At 42.6% G+C, this 21896-nt stretch overlaps 1 protein-coding gene across 1 annotated transcript in view; it reads right to left on the reverse strand.

Moving 5' to 3' along the window:
* Positions 1-13440, reverse strand: part of LOC111153413 (dynein heavy chain 5, axonemal) — a 238313-nt gene extending 224873 nt beyond the window's left edge. The window contains exons 1-9 of the mRNA XM_022512429.1: positions 13417-13440; positions 13155-13289; positions 10235-10319; positions 7427-7587; positions 6048-6269; positions 3526-3663; positions 2577-2753; positions 1503-1616; positions 142-249 (exon numbers count right to left, since the gene is read on the reverse strand). Of these exons, the coding sequence (XP_022368137.1) occupies positions 142-249; positions 1503-1616; positions 2577-2753; positions 3526-3663; positions 6048-6269; positions 7427-7587; positions 10235-10319; positions 13155-13289; positions 13417-13440 (1164 nt within the window). The remainder of the gene's footprint in view (positions 1-141; positions 250-1502; positions 1617-2576; positions 2754-3525; positions 3664-6047; positions 6270-7426; positions 7588-10234; positions 10320-13154; positions 13290-13416) is intronic.
* Between the last annotated feature and the right edge of the window lie 8456 nt (positions 13441-21896).

A 21896-nucleotide genomic window follows, 5' to 3' on the forward strand; every position in this document is an offset into this window, starting at 1 on the left:
TGAGAGATTAAAAGTTTTTCTTTCATTGTAGGATATATACATGCTGAATTAAGCCAATGTAGTAATTTCTAATTATTAAAAAATTAACCATTGCCAAAAATATGTATGTTACCACAGACAGACTGTATGCCATCCACTCACCTTTACAAACAGAGATGTGATCTTCTCAGAGGTGTTATAGTAATGAGAGATACTATAGATCATTTTAATTGCATTTATAAGTGTAGGAATAGCATCAATCATGGATATCTGGAAGACACCACAAAAGTTTTCAAAGAAACAAGTATCAAATTCAGGAAAATTCTAATACTGTAACCATTCAATCCTCATTAGAATAAAATTAGCTAAGAGGCTTTTTTAATTTTTAAAATATTAACTAACACTACTAACTAGTTACTAATGAACTACTATTAAACACTTACTAATGAACTACTTACTAGAAAGCAACTAACTTAACACTATTAACCTCCCACTAACATATTAAGTGACATTTCACATAAATGTATTCAAGGGTAGTTTTATTTGTATTATTTAGTCAGATGCAGTTAATCAACTTTTGTTTCAGTGCAAGAAACATTAACTTTCTGTTAATGATAAGGTTAATGGTGAATTTGTAATAAATAAAAGCAGGCACTCCTAAAGTTAAAAGATAAAACACCAGCCAATAATGCTTCCGACACTTCTTTGAATATCATCCAGAATGTCAATTACAATACTTAACGGAAACTGGAATATACAATAAAGGTTTTTAAAAATAATATTTCTTATCCATCATAGACAGATAGACAGATCTAGATAGACATGAGTACAGCTGACCCTTGAACAACACAGGAGTTAGGGGCACCAACCCCCATGTAGTTGGAAATTCAGGCATAACTTCTGACTCCCCAAAAATTTAACTACTAATAGCCTATTGTCGACCAGAAGTCTTATCAATAACATAAAAAGTTGATTAACACATATTTTGTTTTTTACATGCATTATATACTATATTCTTACAATAAAGTACACCAGAGAAAAGAAAATAGTTAAGAAAGATAAACTATAGGGACGCCTGGGTGGCTCAGTGGGTTAAGCCCCTGCCTTCAGCTTGGGTCATGATCCCAGGGTCTTGGGTTTGAGTCCCACATCGGGCTCCTTGCTCAGCGGGGAGCCTGCTTCTCTTTCTGCCTTTCTGCCTGCTTGTGTGCTCTCTCTCTCTCTCTCTCTGTTTCTGACAAATGAATAAATAAATAAAATCTAAAAAAAAAAAGAAAGATAAACTATATTTACAGCTCTGTACTGTGTTTATTGAAAAAAATCCACACATAAGTGGACCTGCAAAGTCTAAACCCATGTTGCTCGAGGGTCAACTGTATACATATATAATTTTCTTGAGAGTAAAAAGAGGTTTCAAAGACTTTTTCAACAGACTGTAATATTAATGAACCAAACTCCACACTCAAATCAGCCAGGGCAAAAGGGTCATCAGTAGACTAAGCAAGTAGAGACCTTTAACTCACAGGGTCATTACCATACAAGGGGTCACAGCATTTTTCAAGTGTGTACAGGTATTTGACATTGTCCTTGGCTTCATTCGCTGCATCAGTGACTCGAATATCCATCTCCCGCCACGTCTGAGGCAAGACAGGAAAGCACTGTTAATGCACTGATTACAGAGGAACTTCCAACAGGACAGCTGCTAAAAGTCACCACAAGTCCCCTGTGTCAAACTTCCAGTTTATCCTCTGCACCTCGCAGGAAGCTGAAGCCACAGGACTGAGGGGTATTGCCACATTGAAGAGCAACGCAGATTTTTTGACTGAAGTTTTAAAGGGATCTCCTCACGGCCTTCTCTTGCAAAATCTCCCCAGTATCTAGAACAGCATCAAGAGGGCGGCGCCCCATTTGAATCCACTCCTTCTCTCCTCCCCCAGCTCCTGGATCCATTTTGCGCCTCACTCCCACATTTTCTATGGTAACAGCCAAGAGCCAGCAAGGAGCAGAGCCCAGCAAGATGCCCATAAGCAGCTTGGAGGCAGGTCCTTCCCCAGGCAAGCCTCAGATGAGCCGATACCCTGACCACGATCTCAGGGGAGATGCTGAGTCACAGGCAGCCATCTGAGCTGTATCCCAACTCGTGACCCACAAGCTGTGACACAATACATGTCCGCAGTGTTAAGTTGCTAAGTTGTAGGGTAATTTGTGACACAGGGATAGAAAAGCAATGCTCTAGGGCAAAAAAAAAAAAAAAAAAAAAAATTTTTTTTTAAAAACCCATATTCAAGTTAAGTGCTTATTTAACTACTCCTGCTTAGTTCCAAATTCAAATAATATATATAATCGTGATATTGTGCTACATCATAATTACATGCAATGCTCGCTAATAATACGTATACTTACATGGACGGCGGCCAACAGATACCATTGGTTTAAAGGCTATTTCCACAGAATTATAAAAGGGCAACATTATCCGATCTTAAAGTTTGGTACTGAAGGTATAATACCATTTCCCTGTGCCTAGTTACTCTACGACACGAAAATGCACACAGAGTTTTCACTCCCGTGGCACAAAGCAAAAAGAAATGTCTGACAACCTTCAGAAGCTTCGACCTGGCGGCAGCAAGCACGACCAACACACCCCTCACATCCGGGCTTTTTAACTGATCCAAGAGGTAGTTAAATTTGGACAGTCTTTTTTTCCAGTGCTCCAGCTCTGCTCGGGGCCCAAGGTCATCCGCTTCCTTCCGCAGCTGGTTGTTTTCCGCAAGGACCTGAAAAGGCACAGCAGAGCCTTGGACCTCTGACTAGGACTGGCAGTACGAAACTTACACGTAGACAAAGAAAAATAAGGAAATAAGTCAATTATGATATTGGAATCATGATATATTTTCATTCACGTGCATGCTTCAAATGACAGTCTTCTACTTGTATCCATTTTGAGTGCTTTAACAAAAATTTAGTTGACTTGTTCTAACTGAAAATACTTATTTTAAAAGGTTGAATGACCTTTTGCAGGACCTGACTTCACAAAGTTTCCTTGACTATCCCCTTACTGTTTAATTTTGGAGCAACAGAACCTTGGAAAGCCCCCGTGCCCTAAGTTGGTTAATTTTCATTGTGCTTATTTTCCAACTCAATGTCCACCTTCACTAAGGATTTTCCTGAAAAAAAAATTTTTTTTTTAAGTTAAATCTCAAGCTCCCTTTCAGAAGGCAGTGTTTGGAAAACTCCTTGTTCTTCCACAGAGGTCCTATCTCAAGTAAAATACACCTTGAAAAAACAATTGGCAAAGTGCAGTCTTCTTGGACATAAGTATTTAAAGCCATTTGTTTCATCTCTTCAAATTCTTACTCTATCTTCTTAACTAATGACTATAAATTAAATTACATTGAACTTCTCACCTTTTTAGGGGCTTGAGGTTAAATACTGAAGAAAAAAGGAACAGTATATGATATGCTCTTCCATTGACTACTTCAGTAGCATGGCATCTGAAACTGATGATTTTTTGGAAATTACCTGTTCTTTCTGGTTTCTGGAAATTACCTGTTCTGTCTGTTTGATCCATATTCTCACATAACCTTCTATTTTCTCCAAAGTCTCAGGGTTATTAGCTAGAGTCATGTAGTCTATTGGTTCCTTCAGGGTTTTCAGTTCAAATATGTCACACTTTTGAAGGTTCACCTAATTTAGAATGAAAGTTAAATAATAAGATGATGTTAATTTTAAAACACACACACACACACACACTCTTCTGTTGACCCCTAGGCTTAGAAGGGTCTCAAGGTTTTCTCTAAACTACCCTGTTCCCTGGCAGTTCAATCCTCCTTGATGAACTGACGTGCCACTCAAGATGAGAGAGCAGACTTTGGGTCCAAAAAAAAAGGATGGGGTGTACTAGAGAAAGAGAGAATCATCATAACATCACAAAATTTGGGAATTAACAAGGAACTTAGAAATTACTTAGAAATTAAAGAGTCAACTCACAAAACCAAAGAATTATGGGAGAGAGAGCTTCAAGGAAACTGACTGGAGGGAGAGTAATTTCTAATCCATTACATTCTTTTTTGACACTAACCAGATGAAAAGACTCTCATGTCCTTACCCAATAACATCCTTATAGTTAGCAAGTTCAATGGCAAGTACATGGGTTCGTTTCAGGGGAGGGAGGAGGATGAGGTTAGGGAAGGAGGTGTGTTAGGTTTTGACTTCACAAAGAAACCTGGAGCATTTTCTGGCACACATAAATGGACATCAATATTTGAGAAGGGCATTTCCTTCTGGTAAAGGTGCACCTGCCACTGGAAATGCCTGAATACAGGTTTCAGGCCCAATTGGCTTTTACCAACCACAGAACAAGTACATTTCTCTCAACTGGTTCAGAACCAGCAGGAAGGGGTGTGGTTGTTTGTCACCCTCAAATGCCAATATGGCCAAGGAGCCACTTGACAAAGCCTAGGCCCTAAGGGCTTGTTGGTAACCAACGCAGAACCAGAATTTTCCCATTTCCTTCACTTGCTTCCTGCTACAGCCCTTCCAGCTCTAACCTTGGCTGATGGCCTCCAGCCCTGACTCCCACTCTCAGAAGCTCTATGTCTGTCCCATCTACGTGGGGCTCAGAGACACCACTTGGTTCTCCGAGAACCTAGCCTCCCCACTTTGTGTTTTTCACTTGGCTTCACTCCAGCAGAGTTCTGAAAACCCACCAGGGCAGGCACCTGCCGCCACTCCCCTGGGCTTGTGCTTACGCTACCCCCAGTCTGGAAGAACCTCCCCAGCACGTCTCCATCCCTGACCTCTCCCGCTCAGCACCTGCCACCTGCCCATCTCCAGGAGTGATCCTTGGTTTCCTAGAGGCGGGCTCTGTACTTCATGAAGTGGCACAATCTCCCCACTAGGTGGCGGTCCACCCACCCTTTCGAATATCTCTACAAGAGGAGGTGGAACCCTATGAAGGCACTGCTTTATTAGGTAGAACAGCAATTTAACTCCCTTCAACTTGCATCTCACTATGGCCTGCATCAGCGTTCACTGCAGATAGAACTCGGATATTACATGGAATCATCCCACTCCTGTCTGGATGAAAGTAACTCCACTTCCTCATTCCACCTCCTTCGGAAAGCCCAGTGCCTCCCTTCCCCACTACTCCACTAAGTCCAAAACTCTCAGCATTCTCTGGAGAAAAGTGAGTGATACACTGTCATTGGTGGGGCGCCTGGGTGGCTCAGCCAGTTAAGCATCTGCCTTTGGCTCAGGTCATGACCTCGGGGTTCTGAAATGAAACCCACGTTGGGCAACCTGCTCAGCAAGGAGTCTGCTTCTCCTTCTGCCCCTCCCCTTGCTCGTTCTCTCTCTCTCAAATAAAAAAAAATCTTTAAAAAAATACATTGTCATTGCTATCATAGGCCATATCATGCATTTCTCTGTCTCCCACACATCCCTGATCTGGGCTGTTGTCGCCATGGTTTTGCATCCAACACCTTCTGCCCCAAGGAACCGCTAACACAGGCTTAGCGTAGATCACACAAGTTTTATAGAAGCTAAACCTGACCTTTGCCAAACTTATTCTTAAAGGCCCTTTGGGTCACAGGCTGAACCACAGGACCCAATCTGCTCCCTCCAGCTGTGTCAACTCCTCTCTCCTTTCTGTCTCATCTTCGGGATTTCCTCCATCCCAACCCACCATCCATCACCCACCCCACACTCACGTGCACACACGTGGACACACACACAGACACATGCCACACACCATGGTTCCAAATTCCTTTCCTGCTAGGACGCAGAGCGATGCCACGAGCATTCCATATGCTCCCCTTTGCAGTCGAACGTTTGCTATTACTGAATAAAACCCTCCATCATGGCCGACCCTTCTAAGGGACCCCTAATGCATTCATCCCTTAAATCTAGTCACCACCACCTCTTGAAGGGGCAATAAAAACTCCCACAAAATGTTTTTCCAGATTTGCTGGGCAATGGAATTAAGACCATTGAAAGGAAGCCTTACATACTTACATGCTGATTTCTTCACCATCTGATAACTTTTGAAGGAATAACTTATTCCCTCTTACCTTCTCCTTCAAGCTCTCCCGGGCGCCTGACAGGACACTCACAAAGCCTTCCAGAGAGCTCAAGAACTCCTGCCGAATGCTGGCTGCTTCCTGAAGACCCTCGAGCTCGCCCCAGCCCTGGCTCGTGGCCCTGAGAGCGGGAATGAAGATCTCGGACAGCAAACGCCTCATGCTGTTAAGCAGGCCCCCATCCGCGGTGTCCAGCATATTAAAGCTCACCTCCTGGAAAACAATTAGGAGACCCTCTGCTGTAAAAATCACCTGCAACGGCACATGGCTGCTGAGTCGTTTCTGAATGCTGCCCGCTCATCCACTCTCTGCAGAAGTAAATGAAGATGGACCAAAAGAGAAGAGCAAAGCTCTGAGCTGGCCACAGCAAGAGTTGGTGACCATCGCCTGCATGTCAGCAGACGCTCAGAGGCAGGCGGGGGAATAGGAAAGCCTCCTGGTGGTGGAAAGGGACAGCTTCAGCTGTGGGAGAGCTGGAGGCAGCTCCGAGAAGTGGGGCATCCTGTGGGATGGGTGAAGGGTGCCTCTTTGGCTTTCTCTTGTCGGTCCCAGGGAAGTATGCTGGGAGTACGGACGGAGGGAAGGCGGCTGGCAGCCATGAACCAGGTCCTGACCATGCTGGCCAGTCATTAGCATGATTACTGCCTGCCTTCCTCGGGGCCTCCTGCAAGTCTCACACGGCAGGCCGGCCCCCCGGGCTGTTTCCTGGAGAAGGGTCTTGGTTTCTTGGCAGGATGCTGCCAGCTGGAGGTCAACATTCCGTTTTCTGTACGGACTGGCCTCGTATTGTGTGTAGACTCAGTCTCTAAGTCCAGGAAATTACTTTTCTGATACCCTGGTTAAGATGTGAGCTTTATACTATTCTAAATTGCAATCCTCAAAATAAAATCATGAACTAAACAGAACCCGAGACGTTACCAGCTCATTTGCTCCAAGCTGATAACGCACCCAATGTGCACAGAGGAGATTTACACTTTACTTTGCACAAAAAATAAAATTATATATCCATCATTGTAAATCTTATTTTAGATGTGTGAAATTTGCCATTAAGTAAGTCATGTATGGGAAATTATGTTTAAAAGACAAGACTTCCCTGTTTTACCCACGCATACACACATGCGTGCACAGGCATACATATAATATCCATTTTTGATAATAAACTGAACATGAAGTCCTCTGACTCAACAGGCGTAAAGGAAACATCCTCCTGTTTGCTGTGAGGCTTTTAGAAATATTTCTTCGAAAGTAGTTTTAGATAGCTGATGAACACAGTGGTTAACTCTCTAGGGAGGGATTTCTTTTTTTTTTTTTTTTTTAGAATTTGTGTGAGTTTTGGCAATTTGGGGTAAAGGACTGCTCTTGCCCCTTACCCGATGGATGTTCTCAGGGGTGACGGCTCTGGAAGGGTCAGTCCTGATGAAAAACACACATACTCCGGTAAGAGCAACATCTTTTCCCTCGGTCACGAACACCTTGGGTTTTTTAATCTTCTCAGAAAGAGGATTTACTCCCCCTGGAGCGCCAAGCTGTCCTACAAGGGCAGAAGAATTTTAGTTTCACCAATACTATCTCTAGTCCACGTGCCGGCCTCTTGGAATGAAGCCTCCTCAGGAAAATATTGTCATGCTGACTCATCCATGTGCCCTGGAAGGTCCACTGCTTGGACAATCTCTAGCCGAAGTCCTGAAGGGATATAAAAGGAGTTGAGTGATTCCAGATCACAGGTTTAGTTCAAAATCATTGCTCTAGCAAAAAACAGGAATGAGAGGTCCAGAAATGAGAGTTTGGTCCGAAGTAGATTCTTGCCAAAGCTACAAAAGTCATTTCCACCCACAACAGGTCACACAGTAGAGCCATGAGAAGGGGTGAGTAAGGGAGGGGACAGCATCTACTGTACGTGCTGTGTATCAGTTCCCCTACTTGGTACCCTGTCGACGTTACTGAAGTCACTACAACCCTAAAGGCAGCTGCGACCTGCCCTGAGTCCCAGCCAACAAGTGGCAGAGACAAGATCAGAAACCAGCTCTGACTGTAAAACTCCAGACCCCTGCTGCCTCCTCAGTATGGCGCTAGAGTCAGGACACTGTTGACCCAGGAGAGCGTCGTGATGAATGGAACCAGACTCCCAAGGCTTGAGTCTTGGGCTGCACTTCCCAGCCATGTGACCTTGGGCAAGTTACTTAATCTTCCTGTGCCTCAATTTTCTGGATCTGAAAAATTCAAATACTAATACTAGATCCAAGCGTCTGGATTAAAGGAGTCAATACGTGTGAAGACCTTAGAAAAGGACATAAAAATCGTTGCTCACTAAGTATTCTCATTATTGTTATTTTAAAATCCATTTTTGGTCATCTAAGCACGCAGCTCATTGAGTGGACCATTTAAGTGCGCAGAGCTGGTGCACTGTGCTCTTATCTGCCCACAAAAGTTTTAGCTCTTCATGTGACACAGTAGCTCAAGCAAGATTACTGGGGTGGGAGGAGGACAGTGCCAAGGGAGAGATCTGGGGAAGGACATGGACTGGAAGTTGAATCCTAAAACCCTGGGATTAGAACCTCTTAGAGGAACTCTCTCCTAGGCTCTCCCCCAACAGCGCTGGGCTGGGGACTTGGACTGAGGCTTTGACGGTGAACGCGTCCAATAATGATAACCAGAAGATATCACCATGGGATGCACAGCCACCAGTGACCATCTCTGGAGAATCCACCTGGTGCCCACAAGAGCAAAGATCCAGAGAATCAAGTTCAGACTTGATTGTGACGATGTCAGTCAAGTCAAAGCTCTCCTGCCACCTGTCTGCTCTTGTCCCTGCCCTACTTCAAGCTCGACACAGTCAGCAACTGTGGTTTACAGAGTGTGGACAGGAGTTTCCAGAAGGATAAGCTGAAGAAGCAGAGGAGGACCAAATGCTTCTCTCCCGCAGCAAATACTGACCTTCTCAGATCCCTGCTGGGGTGGAAGGAAGGGAGAGGACCAGGAGTGAAGAAGACTGAACTTTAGACCAATTAATTTTGATCAACTGGATGTTTTTTTTAGTTTCTGAATTGAGATAGTAATTACAATGTGAAGCAACAATAGGAATTTTTCTTACCCAAGAATATCCAGGAAAGTCATGGAATGGTCTGAATTCTAATCCAAGGTCAAAAGATTAAAGACAGTCCCACCAAAAACACTTAGAGGGAGAGTGGGAGACGAAAATACCTTGCATCGTGTCTACATCCTACGAACTCTTTTTGTTCAATGTCAGATTTACACACAAAGGCCTACTTTACCCAGCACACATTTCACAGACAAATTCAACATTTCATTTGACTTTATGTTTTGCAATCTGGGATAGAATTCAAAACGTCTGTATTTCGACTTTTCACTCAAAGTGTAATGAACTTTCTGACCACAAAATTTCAGATGAATAATTCTAGAAAAATGCCAATCACTTTGAGTGCATATTCATAATTTTCTCAGTTTTTAAACAAAAAAGTATTAACCATACTATATGCCAATGGCAATAACTACTTTCCCTTTCTTCAAAAAGGTCATAAAAGGATGAATATAATATTTTAATATAATCATAATATTTTTGTTTATGTCCCTAGTTTGGCTTTAAAATTATATGAATTCACATAAAAGTGGAATGGGTTATGCCAGTTGAATCCACATAAAGATTTGCAAATTTTTCTTAGGTGAAAATAACTAAACTTGTCATTCCATATTACTCGTTTGAATCATCGACAGTAGAAAATAAACATAATGTGGTATTTAACCAGAAAACTCATTATGCTCATTGGCAACAATTCTTATGTTAAAAATAAATGACGTCTATATAGAAAAGAAGCAGATGCCCATAAAAAGTTCTAGAACATTACTGCATGGAAGGACTAGCATGGACAGAAAAGAAGCCTAAAAATGTAAAGTACTTCGTTATTCCTCAGTCAGCAGCACAACCTGAAATGGGAAACCAAATATCTCAAATAAAGTTAGAACAACCAGGCTACATACCTATCATTATCTGTCCCTTCTCCTTCAAGAGAAAATGAAACCCAGACCTCACCTCACAGAGGCCCATTTGTCCCATGGGCCAAGGTGGAAATGTCAGCTCCAAGGGTGGCCTTTGGCTTCATGCCATCCTTGGATGTACCTAGGAACACATTTGTGGGTAACATAACACCAAGTCTGGATACCTGTTTCTGCCACATCCACATCCTGATAATAAAATATAAGATGACGAAGACCTCCAGCAGTGAAAAGCTGATCGATTCTTTCAATCTGCAAAAAAGAAAAGGCAAGGTCACAACTTGCTGAATTAGAAACCATACTTGAATCAGCAGTTGCTGTCATCTTCCTTTCTCAGATAAAACTGCATCTAATGCAAGCCATAGAGAAGGCATCATATTTTTTGCAACATAAAAATAAAGACAGTAAGTGCCTCACCATAATAAAAATGTAATTCAATGAAGGAATTCAATTAATCATGAAAATATTTGCTACATATACACATTTGAAAAGAGACTGTCTCTCCAGGTTTGCTAATTTCTGAAAGTACTGAGCTGTTAAAAGCAGATAAATATAGAGGTGCTTTGTTTTCACTCAATTGCAGATCAGAAAGAGAGAACACCTTTTAAAACCCAGTCTAATGCACTAGAGACAATTAATATTAAATTATAATAATCACTGAAAAATGCCAGAAGAACACACATGATTACACTCCATCCTAGAGCAGTCCAGAACTTAGTCCATGAGCTTTGCCATACAACTAGAAGTCTGCCAGATGGCCTACTACCAGTGGCACAGTTTTAAATTCATATTAGAGGAAAAAGGATAAAAATCTACATGTCCATTAGGATGGCTACTGTTAGGAAAAAAAACCTGGAAAATAAATGTTGTCAAGGATGTGGAGAAATTGGAACCCTTGTACACTTTTGGTGAGACTATAAAAATGGTATAGTCACTATAGAAAACAGTATGGTGATTTCTCAAAATATTAATGGAATTACTCTATGATCCAGAAACTCCACTCTTGGGTATATACCCAAAAGGACTGAAAGCAGGGTCTTGCAGAGATATTTGTATACCTTGCTGACCCCAGCATTATCCACAGCAGGCAAAAGATGGAAGCAACCAACTTGTTCATTAACAGATGAATGGATAAGCAAAATGTGGCATATTCGATGATGGAATATTATTCAGCCTTAAAAAATGAAGGAAATTCTGACCCATGCTACAACACGGATGAACCTTGAGGACATTTTGCTAAATAAAATAAGCCAGTCACAAAAAGACAAATACTGTATCATTATACTTATAGAAGGTATCTAAAGTAGTCAAATTCATGGAGACAGAAAATAGAATAGTGGTATTCAGGGGCTAGGGAAATGGGTTTTTTGATGATACCGAGTTTCAATTTCACAAGACAGAGTTCTGAAGATTCGTTACCCAACGATGTGAACATACTTCACCCTACTGAACAGTATACTTAGAAATGATTAATGGGGCACCTGGGTGACTCAGTCGTTAAGCGTCTGACTCTTGATTTCAGCTCAGGTCTTAATCTCAGTGTTAAAGGGTGTGGAGCCTACTTAAAAAAAAAAAAGTTTAATATGGTAAGTTCTATATCCTATGTCATTACCACAATTTAAAATAAAATGTTTCCAAATGAAAAACTCTAGTCTGAAAATTTTACTGTGGAAATAAAAAAGTCCCCTTCGATTTCTACCATATTATAGACAAAACTATAATAAGTAAGGAAGAGCAAGCTGCCCTGTTTCCTTCATTAGACTTCCTTGATAGAGGATGCTTTGGGGCCAACTGGGAGGCCCTCATTGAGATGAACTTCCAAGCCAAGAATGTGAAGGAGGTACTTCCAATTGAAACTTTTGCCCCTCTACGTTGCTCGTGAGTCCAAGCCGGGATGTTTTATTTCAGTCCCCAGGTTTTGACCTTCCTGGTCCTGAATATGACACAGCAGCTTAAACTGGGCTTCCTACAGTTCAGAACCTCTACTCATTCATTCCACTTGCGCAATCCCAAATCCAGATGTCTGAACTGGGGAGTTGGGCAGAGTTAACCGTTTCACCCGTGGAACAATCTCTTCAAGACTGAATTAGGTAGACTCTGTCTACATTTATGCCTCCATTTTGGGGGGCTGTTTAGTGCTCTCCACCCCTAACTGTTCCACTGACTCCTAGTGACCCCACCAAAGTGACATGGCAGGAAGGAACACAGCCAGCAGAGTGCTGGAGACAGCTCGTACTCGTCACGAGCCAACTGATCACAGCTCTTTCCAACTAAGCCTTTAGTAACATCATGTTAGTAGTCTGGAATCAGCCATGGTGGAAGTATTAACACCACAGAAATCAGCAAACCCTCAAAATGGTGCCTCCCTGTACCCTCTTGCTCAAAGCTGTTTGTTAAACATTTAAAAGCGTAACACCAAATAACATTATTAATACTGTGACATCTCTATCAACAGAAAGGACTCACCCTCTCTCTCTATTTTTGTGCCTAAAAAACAAACAAACAAAAACAACAACAAAAACATTCAGCAACTATTATAGGGCTCCTGATATGCCTTCCTTGGTGCTCAGGAAATTATATCCTCCCATATTTTGATCTACCCTCTCCAAAATCAAATTATACCCCAGATTTTGGAAAGAAATCATGGTAGAAAATGGAAGTTAAGTTCAGGAACAAAAGAAACCAGATTCAGCTGTCAAACCAAAGTCAAAGCCAAGGAACTATGGCACAATTCCACCACCAGGTTAGAACAGGATAAATGCAAAACATGATAAATCAGAAGCTGAAAGAAGATTCTATTCTCCAAATTCAAGTTCCAAGATGGCACTTGAACCCAGCTTCACTGGATTCAGAAATATGCAGAATTGCTGTCAGAATCATGGGACTTCAATGACAGTTATAAGTACCCCATTCAACATGAAGAGTTGGAGAACCCGAAAGTCAATGTGCCATCACCTGTTACCATCAGAATGGAGTCCTGCCCAGACACCCCCTCCACAGCCCCGCACAGATCATGCCATAGGACTGACTCAATAGACTCTCTGTGCCCTCCATAATTAAATCAGTGAGAACTGAAATGCATCTCACCTGATTCCCCTCAAGAATGGCATCTTCCACTTCAGTTTTGTCCAGGTCTATGCAGGAAGCTACAATTGCAAATAAGTAGGCATGCCTACCATCCAAACGTGCCCGTTTGGCTTCCTTCTCTTCCTTCAGTCTTTGCTGTAAGAAAGGACCAAAAATGTTACATGACAACTGCCGTACTCAATGGATTCATTTTATGATAATTTCATGTCACTATTGCTTTTTCAAGTCTTGAGTATTTGGATAACAGACCCCTGAATGGTACCAGTTTTTCTGTACTATCTTCCATTTTCAGAAATACTGTTATTCTATCATGAAAATAAAATGTGCTCATTGTTTTTAAAATTGTATAATACAGAGAAGCTAAAAGGAAAAAAATCATCTGTCATCCAGAAATTATTGTGGCAATTATTTTGTTCTAAATCTTTACAGATTTATTTTTATGTATATATAAACATTCAACAGACATGAAAAAGAGATCCCTATTTTTTATAAACACTCCTTAAGCCTTTAAAGTAATATTCTCCTACATTACCTTCTAACTTTATTGTTTGTCTACAGATTTTATCTGGTCTTGAAATCGATTTCTGAGTACCATTACTTACCTTTAAACTGATTAGTCATTATAATATTAAGGCATATTCAACAGAACCAATGTGGGCAGTTTGAAGCATATCCTTCCATTTGCACCATGCTCATACTAACATATGCAGATGTATACACACATCTCTATAGTCTACTATAAAATTTGTCGTGTATTTTCTTTTAACAACACACCACAGACCTTTTTCTACTTGAATATAGGTTATTCCTATCTGTGTGATAGCTGCAAAATATTCAACAATATGGATACACCAGGTAGGACATCCTTAGTAACCAATTGTGTTTGTAGCTGCAGCTTCCCACAGCTCTTTGGCAATATGACCATGACATGAACCTCCCCTCCTCTTGAATTTGGCTGGCCCTATGATCAGTTTTCACCAAAAAAAAAAAAAAAAAAAAAAAAGTGCAGACTACAAACCTGTCTAGGCTAATCCTTAGATCTTCAGTTTCTGCCTTTGTGCTTGGGAATTCCCCACCCCTGGGAACCCAGCTACCATGCTGTGAGAAGTCCAAGTCACATGGGGAGACCACAGGAAGAAAACCAAGGTGTTCTGGCCAACAGCCCCAGCCAACCTAGCCAACAACACCCCAGAACCAATAAAGTTGGTTCTGGGGTAAGCTATCTTGGACATTCCAATCTAGTCAAGTCTGCAAATGACTGCAACCCAGCCCAACACATGTGAAGCAGAACCACCACCCAGTTGAGCCCAATCACCCACATACTCAAGAGAGATAATAATAGATTGTGGTTGCTATTGTGAGCCATTATGTTCTGGTGTGGTTTGTTATGCAGAAGCAGATAACAGAGTAATCCTTGTAGAATAATTTCACTGATTGGACTGAAAGCAAATAGATGTAGGCTTGAGAAAAGATAATTGAGAAAAGAGAAATACAAAGATACTGAATATAAACTATTCTTTCCAGAAGCTTGACAATAAAGGAAAGAGGTGTGGCACTAGTACATAGAGGGGAATTTACAATCAAGAAAGAATTCAGGTCATGATCTCAGGTTCATGAGATGGATCCCCCCATTGGGCTCTGCACTGATATGGAGGCTGCTTAAGATTCTCTTTCTCTGGGTGCCTGGGTGGCTCAGTTGGTTGAGCAACTGCTTTCAGCTTCAGTAATGATCCTGGAGTCCCAGGATTGAGTCCCGCATCCAGGTCCCTGCTCGGCAGGAAGCAAGCTTCTCCCTCTGATCTTTCCCCCCTCATGCTCTCTCTCTCTGTCAAATAAATAAATAGAATCTTTAAAGATTTTTTAAAATTTATTTATTTGTCAGAGAGAGAGAGAGAGATCACAAGTAGGCAGAGAGGCAGGCAGAATTAGAGGGGGAAGCAGGCTCCCTGCTGAGCAGAGAGCCTGATGCGGGGCTTGATCGCAGGACCCTGAGATCATGACCTGAGCTGAAGGCAGAGGCTTAGCCCACTGAGCCACCCAGGCACACCTAAATAAATAAAATCTTAAAAAAAAAAAAAAAAAAAAAAAAAAAAAGATTCTCTTTCTCTCCTTCTGCCTCTGCCCCTCCTCCCCAATTTGCATGTATACTCTTTCTCTCTTTCTCTCTCTCTCTCTAAAAAAAAAAAAGAAAGAAAAAGAAAGAAAATTTTAACACACAAAAAGGAACTTAAAAAACAGTGATGAGAAAAAGTTGGGGATTTCAGATGCATTGAAAGGCCATCCCTGGACCCACGCAATTAACATTTGTCTTTCAGAACCTGAAGGGACTGCTCCAAAGAAGAACTGGGGGTGGGGGGGCTAGGTTTAAAAAATAATAAACAAATAAACTATTTTCATGCCATTTCTCCCTAAAGGAACCAACACAGGTCCTGACACAAAGTACACATTCCATAAATATCAAATAGAAAAAATTCTAAATGTCTTTTCAAATGTGGCTAAAACAAGGACGATGTCCTGTTGTTTCAACTGTTTTCTTCCTTCTTGGGAGGGAGAAATAAAATGCTTTTCAAAGTGAACGCTCAGGGTTTGTACTAAATGGCTTCAGCGCCTTGAGAACATGGTGGGCAACAAGGGGAGCCGGGAATCAGGCCTCAAAACAAGATGGCCAATGCTGGGTAGCGACAAAGAAAGCAAAGAACTGGAGAACCGGAAGAGTCCGGATGTGAAGTAACTGAAGGCTTCCAAAGAATAGAGTAACTGAAATAAGACTCTACCATGACAACACACTCTCTATGACCTGATTTTATAAGACTCCAAAGGAAAAAAAAAATTATATATATTCTAGTGGCGGAAAGGAGAGATTGCTCCCTAAAACAAAACGCTAATTATTCTATTTTTACTTAAGTATCACATAGGAAGAAAAATTCCAAAGAAGTGTCATGTGTACAAAGAAAATTATCAATGTGTTCTTAAAGTAAATTTTTCAGAGCTACACTAAAAAGAATGTCAAGCAACAAGTATGTTCTTGCATAAAATGACTGTTGTCTCTCTAAAGACAAGTAACATGAAGCAAGACCCCAGAGCCGTGGAGAAGAAAGACCACACATCTGTCGATCTCAGCTCTCATTGCCGTATCCTAAGGTATCCTGGCACAATGAGGGAATTGGGGTTTTCCTACCACAAGAAGTCAGTAACATCAAAAGAGTATTGAGTGGCCAGATGGGAGCACTGCCAGCCCATACACTTAAGCCTGCAGCTCTCTGGCTACTAGAGAATGGCAGCAACCAGCAGTCAGGTGATTGGATGTCTGAAGGTGGCTGTCCTGTCGGCCGCCATGTTTCAACATGGAGGACACTTGGGGTGGGAGGGTGGAGGGGGATGAAAACAGCAAGAAGTAGATGATGGAATATTTTTTTCAAGAATCACATTAAAATTGTTCCGTGTTATGTAAGCAAGCACCAGTGGATGGAGGCAGGGAGGAGCCTGGAAACCTATTGGATTGATGTCCAAAGAAATCTAGAAAGTAGTCAAACATTTCTGCCATTTGGTGACAAGGTATGCTGTGGCCAGCCTAGAAGAAAAGGGTAGCTAATACACTAGCTCACAGGAAACGAGCGCAGCTTTAAGGCCACCGACTTAATGTGGACCAATGAGTCCTGGTTGTCAGAAGGGTCCCGGGTTCCAGTCCTGGCTATGCCACTTGCATCTGTCAGTCAACACCTCTAGACTTCCATTTCCTTAACTCTAGACTGCAAGCATTAGACAAGCTGACAACTAACCAGCAGTCCTTCTCTACCATCCACCATCTACCATGAACTCCTTCTCATTGGATCAAAAGTTAACACAGACAAGAGACTTGAGATTTTCAAATACAAATCCCAACAAAGACCCAAAGTGTGTGCTTTCATAATAAAGCTCTATGACATTTTTTCATGACAAACCTACCCATTCAATTTTTTTAATATACTGACTTTTGCCTTTGACTCTATAGTTAAGCCTAAGTCTGCATGCCTAAATATAGACCACACACATTTCATTTTGGCTCCAGGTTGACAATTCCCAACTCTACGTAGTAAAATGAAGATACAGGTCCAAACCTGAAAGATAATTGTGAAGATTAAATTGGGAGCAGTCTTGAGATAATATTAAGTCAACCAGCACTTGAATTAAAATGGTATGACCAAGGTATTGACCCTGGACATCAAAATTCAGGAGGAAGAAATTGTTTCAATAATAATGTCTTAATTATACAAATGTTTAAACTCCCTCTACCCTTAGAAAGCCCAGCTCCACTGGCAGGTGTGTCTCAGACTCAGACCTATCCCACTGACATCACTGGCAGCCAGAAGTAAAAGTCGGGTCTAGGAGCCCCCTTGTGGCTGAGCAGCAACAGCCTTTTCCCCACCCCTCCTGACACTGTCAGAGTCCATTTTGCTCTGTTTGCCCTGGTGACAGCGCTAACTATGGCTCTGCTAGTCATCGTTCACGTACTGTGGTTAGAGTTCGTTGTCACAAAAGCCCCATAAAGCAGACATTCCTATCTCCACACAAGGAAACTGAGACTACGGACCATCACCAATTTCTCAAGAGCACACAGTTCAGTAAGTGGCAGGGCTGGGAAACCAAGCTCTGTCGTGTTTGCAGGACCAAGCCAATACATGGTTGTCCCAGGCAACTTAGAATTTTGCATCCATTCAAATTGCTATTCCATAAACATTATTTCTTTCAATTTCCACTCAAGGATTATCTAGGACACTCCTGGGGGAGGGGAGTCCCCATATACATTGCATGGATTAGAGAAGGAGCTCTGTGTGTGTGTGTGTGTGTGTGTGTGTGTGTGTGTAAACTGGGATTAACTGGCACCATTTTCTGAGTTATACCAGAGACATTAAGTGCCACTATAGACTGGTTCCAGTTGGCTTCCGGCTGGCATGCCCTGCGTCTGGCTCTCTCATTGCACTCCTGTGTCTGAACAAATGGTAACCTCCATCCTCAACTCCTAAGAGTGCCTACAAGGTGGGATTCCTGCTTGGGCGGCCAGTAGGCTGGACTCCATGCTTTCCCCGCTGCTGCTGGTTTTGTCTGAACAACTTCACTCTTATCTATGTCATCCTGTGTACCCCAGGTCTTCATAGGACGCCATTGCACAGAGAAGTGTATGGGCCACAGAATGGATTCCACAGCGAAAAAAACCATTTGTTTAAAAAAGAAAAAGTTGGGGTGCCTGGGCTCAGTGGGTTAAAGCCTCTGCCTTCGGCTCAGGTCATGATCCCAGGGTCCTGGGATCGAGCCCCGCATCAGGCTCTCTGCTCCGTGGGGAGCCTGCTTCCTCCTCTCTCTCTGCCTTGCCTCTCTGCCTACTTGTGATCTCTGTCAAATAAATAAATAAAATCTTTAAAAAAAAAAAAAGAAGAAAAAGTTTTTCCAGGTGACATGATCAGCCTTGTTGCAAGTCTGAACGTGAGAAAGAGATCTGTTTTGCTGAAAGTCAGTTGCGTACTTTTGAATGAATGTATTTTTACTTTCTTGATTTGGGTGTTTTGTTCTTTGATGTATACAGATGCAAGCAGCAATGTAATAAATATGGTAAAGGAGCGTGAAAACTAGATTAAAATCCTCACTGGAGATAACTGCAAAGAAGGTGAGTCCAGGAATTGCAGGTGAAACCCCTCATCTTAAATCACAAAGTAAGTACCTCTGAGACTGATTCTGCTTTGGCTCTCAATATCAACCTCAAGTCCACAGGTAATTAATCCCTGACAAAACAGTACTAAAGAGGCCAAGAACATGGGTTTGATCATCTCGGGCCAGTTAGCTTCACTTTCTATCATCTTCCCCGACTGTGGATGAATCAGGGCAAATCCACGAAGGGATGAAGAAATTATTCGAAGCGTATGCCCAGCTGAAATGCCTCATTATTGGTAATCTGCCACGGGTATGACTTGTTCTTCTTAGCTCTTGAGGGTTAAAATAAAATAAATATCAACTGAATCTCATCATTCTCATAAGAATAACAGCTCCACAAAGTGGGATGTTTTCTACTTTAATTCTTGCGATATCCCTGGTGCCTAGAAGGGTCCCTGGCACATAGTAGAGCATCAACTGATATCTAATGAGAGGATAAATTAACGAAATCAATCATTCACAAGCCTCTCTCAAGTAATTAAGAGCTGGAACACTATTCTAGTGCAGTCTGAGCCCGTGATTGCAGGCTCGGAATTCAGTGAATGAGCTCCTAGGTCTTCAATGCTATTGTGTCCCGAGTATAAAGCACTGCACAAAACCCCACCATACCTGTGGATTATGCTCTCCCTCCGTTTACAGCAAATATTACTAAGCTCACTTTGCCTATAGCCTACTTCAGTATGTTGAGTGATGAAAACGGAGGCAGTGGTCCTCTTGCTTACTTCCATGTAGAGATCTTTCTACAAAGTCAACCCACTTTCCACGTCTCCCAACAAAGAAAAGCCTTCCTCTTTTCCAACATTTTCTTTTTGACGCACAGAGCCCTATTTCCTCTGGGAGCGGCTACTCCGTGGTGATTCCTGGAGCATCCAAACCTGATCCTTAACTGGCTGGGAGAGCCAGAGCCCAGGAACTCCCCACTCCTAACTGTGCTTTTCACGTCCTGCCTTCTCTTACCCCTTCCTCTCATTTCTCCTGCTGAAGGGCCACATACGCAGAGGAAGGGCAGCACATCCTTCCACACGAAGAGCACTCCAGCAAAGTGGTTTCTGGAAGGAAAGACGCTCCACAGTGGCTAATTCCACTCACAGCAGGTGCTACACTGAAGTCCACTATTCAGCGAGAGCTGTGCTCCACTCCACTGCCAAGAGATCGCACTTAAACTGAGAAGATCCCATCGATCTTCTTGTCCTAAAAGTTCTGGAATCTTGTCTATTTTTGCTCCCATTTACACATTCCCTTATCTGTCATTCTTTCCAGGCCAGTAAAAGATCTCCTCTTGGGGCGCCTGGGTGGCTCAGTGGGTTAAAGCCTCTGCCTTCAGCCCAGGTCATGATCCCAGAGTCCTGGGATCAAGTCCTGCACTGGGCTCTCTGCTGGGCAAGGAGCCTGCTTCTTCCTCTCTCTCTGCCTGCCTTTCTGCCTACTTGTGATCTCCGTCTCTCAAATAAATAAATAAAATCTTTAAAAAAAAAAAAAAAAAGATCCCCCCTTTTACCTTTTACTGTATGTGGATTTTTCACCCAAATCGATCCAAAACCTGCTGGAGGGATCCACAACCATCTCTGCCCCCAACATTCCATCATCCACATTCTTAGTCTGTTTTCTGTACACTAAACCTTGGGATCTGATCAAAGGTCCTTTGTGGACCTGCACAAGGCCACAGATTCTATCTTCCCTCCCATCCCACAGCGGTTTTACTCCAAATCAGGAATACCTCTCTTGTGGAATTCCAAGAGTTCCCTCTGGCCGCAGGGGCCATATAATTCAAGTAGCCACGTAATTTCACCCACAAGCTAAAATATATATGATGCCGCCATTCACTTTACCTATGGCACAGGAACAAAATTCAAAAATCCCCTTTTGCATCGCAATAAACCAGAGTACTTAAAGCTGGCTGCTCATTAGAATCATGGGGAGTTTTAAACTACTGATGCCTGCCTTTACCCCAAAACTCTTGGCCTTGTCCCAAGGGGGCCCTGAGCACTGGTATCTCTCAGGCAATTCTAACCCACAGACCAGCCTGAGAACACCGCTTCAAAGGAAATCATTTTATGAATTGATCATGATTGAGGAGTATGACCAGGTTCTCACTTGAGGTAGGACCTTAACAGAGAAAGTCCAGGAGCATTAACTTGGAATGTCACCAACTCTAGACCGCTTTTTCTCCCTTCTTCGTTACTGGCATGATGCCCACACTGACCGTTAGCACTGGTTTCAGCTCTAAACTTCAGGCTAGTTTATGGAGCACAGCAGCACTGGCACAAAGTAGGCATTCATTCTACAAATAGGTGTTTGTAGAATGGATGGATTTTCCACTCGGCCGCACCTTCCCAGGGTCTAGCTATGGCATCGTGATGATGTGGGCATCTCGAGCATTAACTCCTTCGGGCTCAGGAATACACGTACCGGAGCATTAGCAAGCAGTACCTGTCCCCTCCCCGCTCCCCAGCTGAATCCTAGAGCCGTTGCCTCCCCCAGCTGCTAGAGAATTGTTTTCACATTGTATACCGTATTGTATGTGTGAAATGCGTTCACCAGCCGAACATGTCTGGGCCTGATGCACAGAGGACACTGAGACCTGTTCGGCTGTTTTACCAGAGGATAACAAAACCCACACCCTTTAAGCTTTCAAAAGATATATGAGCGCAAAGGTTTTCTGTCTTGGTTTCTACCCACGCACTCCCAAGGGAACAGAGGTGGCCCCCACCTGCAGAGTTTCTCAGCAGGGGAAGGCACTGCGCCTCCCCCACAGGCCTGCCCCTGCTCTTCCCCACCCCCACCCCCAGTCTCTACCACGGAGAATCACTGTTTGGAGAAGCCTAGCAATCAGAAATTCAATGAACAACAATATTCCCTCGCGCAAGTAGTACGTACAGGGAAAACATGAATGATACACGTCCTTGCAGATAGGAGAGAACTTTTTCCATTTTAAATCAGCCTTGCAAGCAGGTGAATTTAAGTCAAGAGGACCATCACAAATCTTTCGAGTTTTCTTCTAAAAGTCAACAAAGCCAACCAGCAAAATTACATATTTCAGTTTCATTTTAAAGAAGG

Source organism: Enhydra lutris, unplaced genomic scaffold, assembly GCF_002288905.1.
Source record: "Enhydra lutris kenyoni isolate GAN:26980312 unplaced genomic scaffold, ASM228890v2 scaffoldscaffold32, whole genome shotgun sequence".
Classification (NCBI taxonomy): domain Eukaryota; kingdom Metazoa; phylum Chordata; class Mammalia; order Carnivora; family Mustelidae; genus Enhydra; species Enhydra lutris.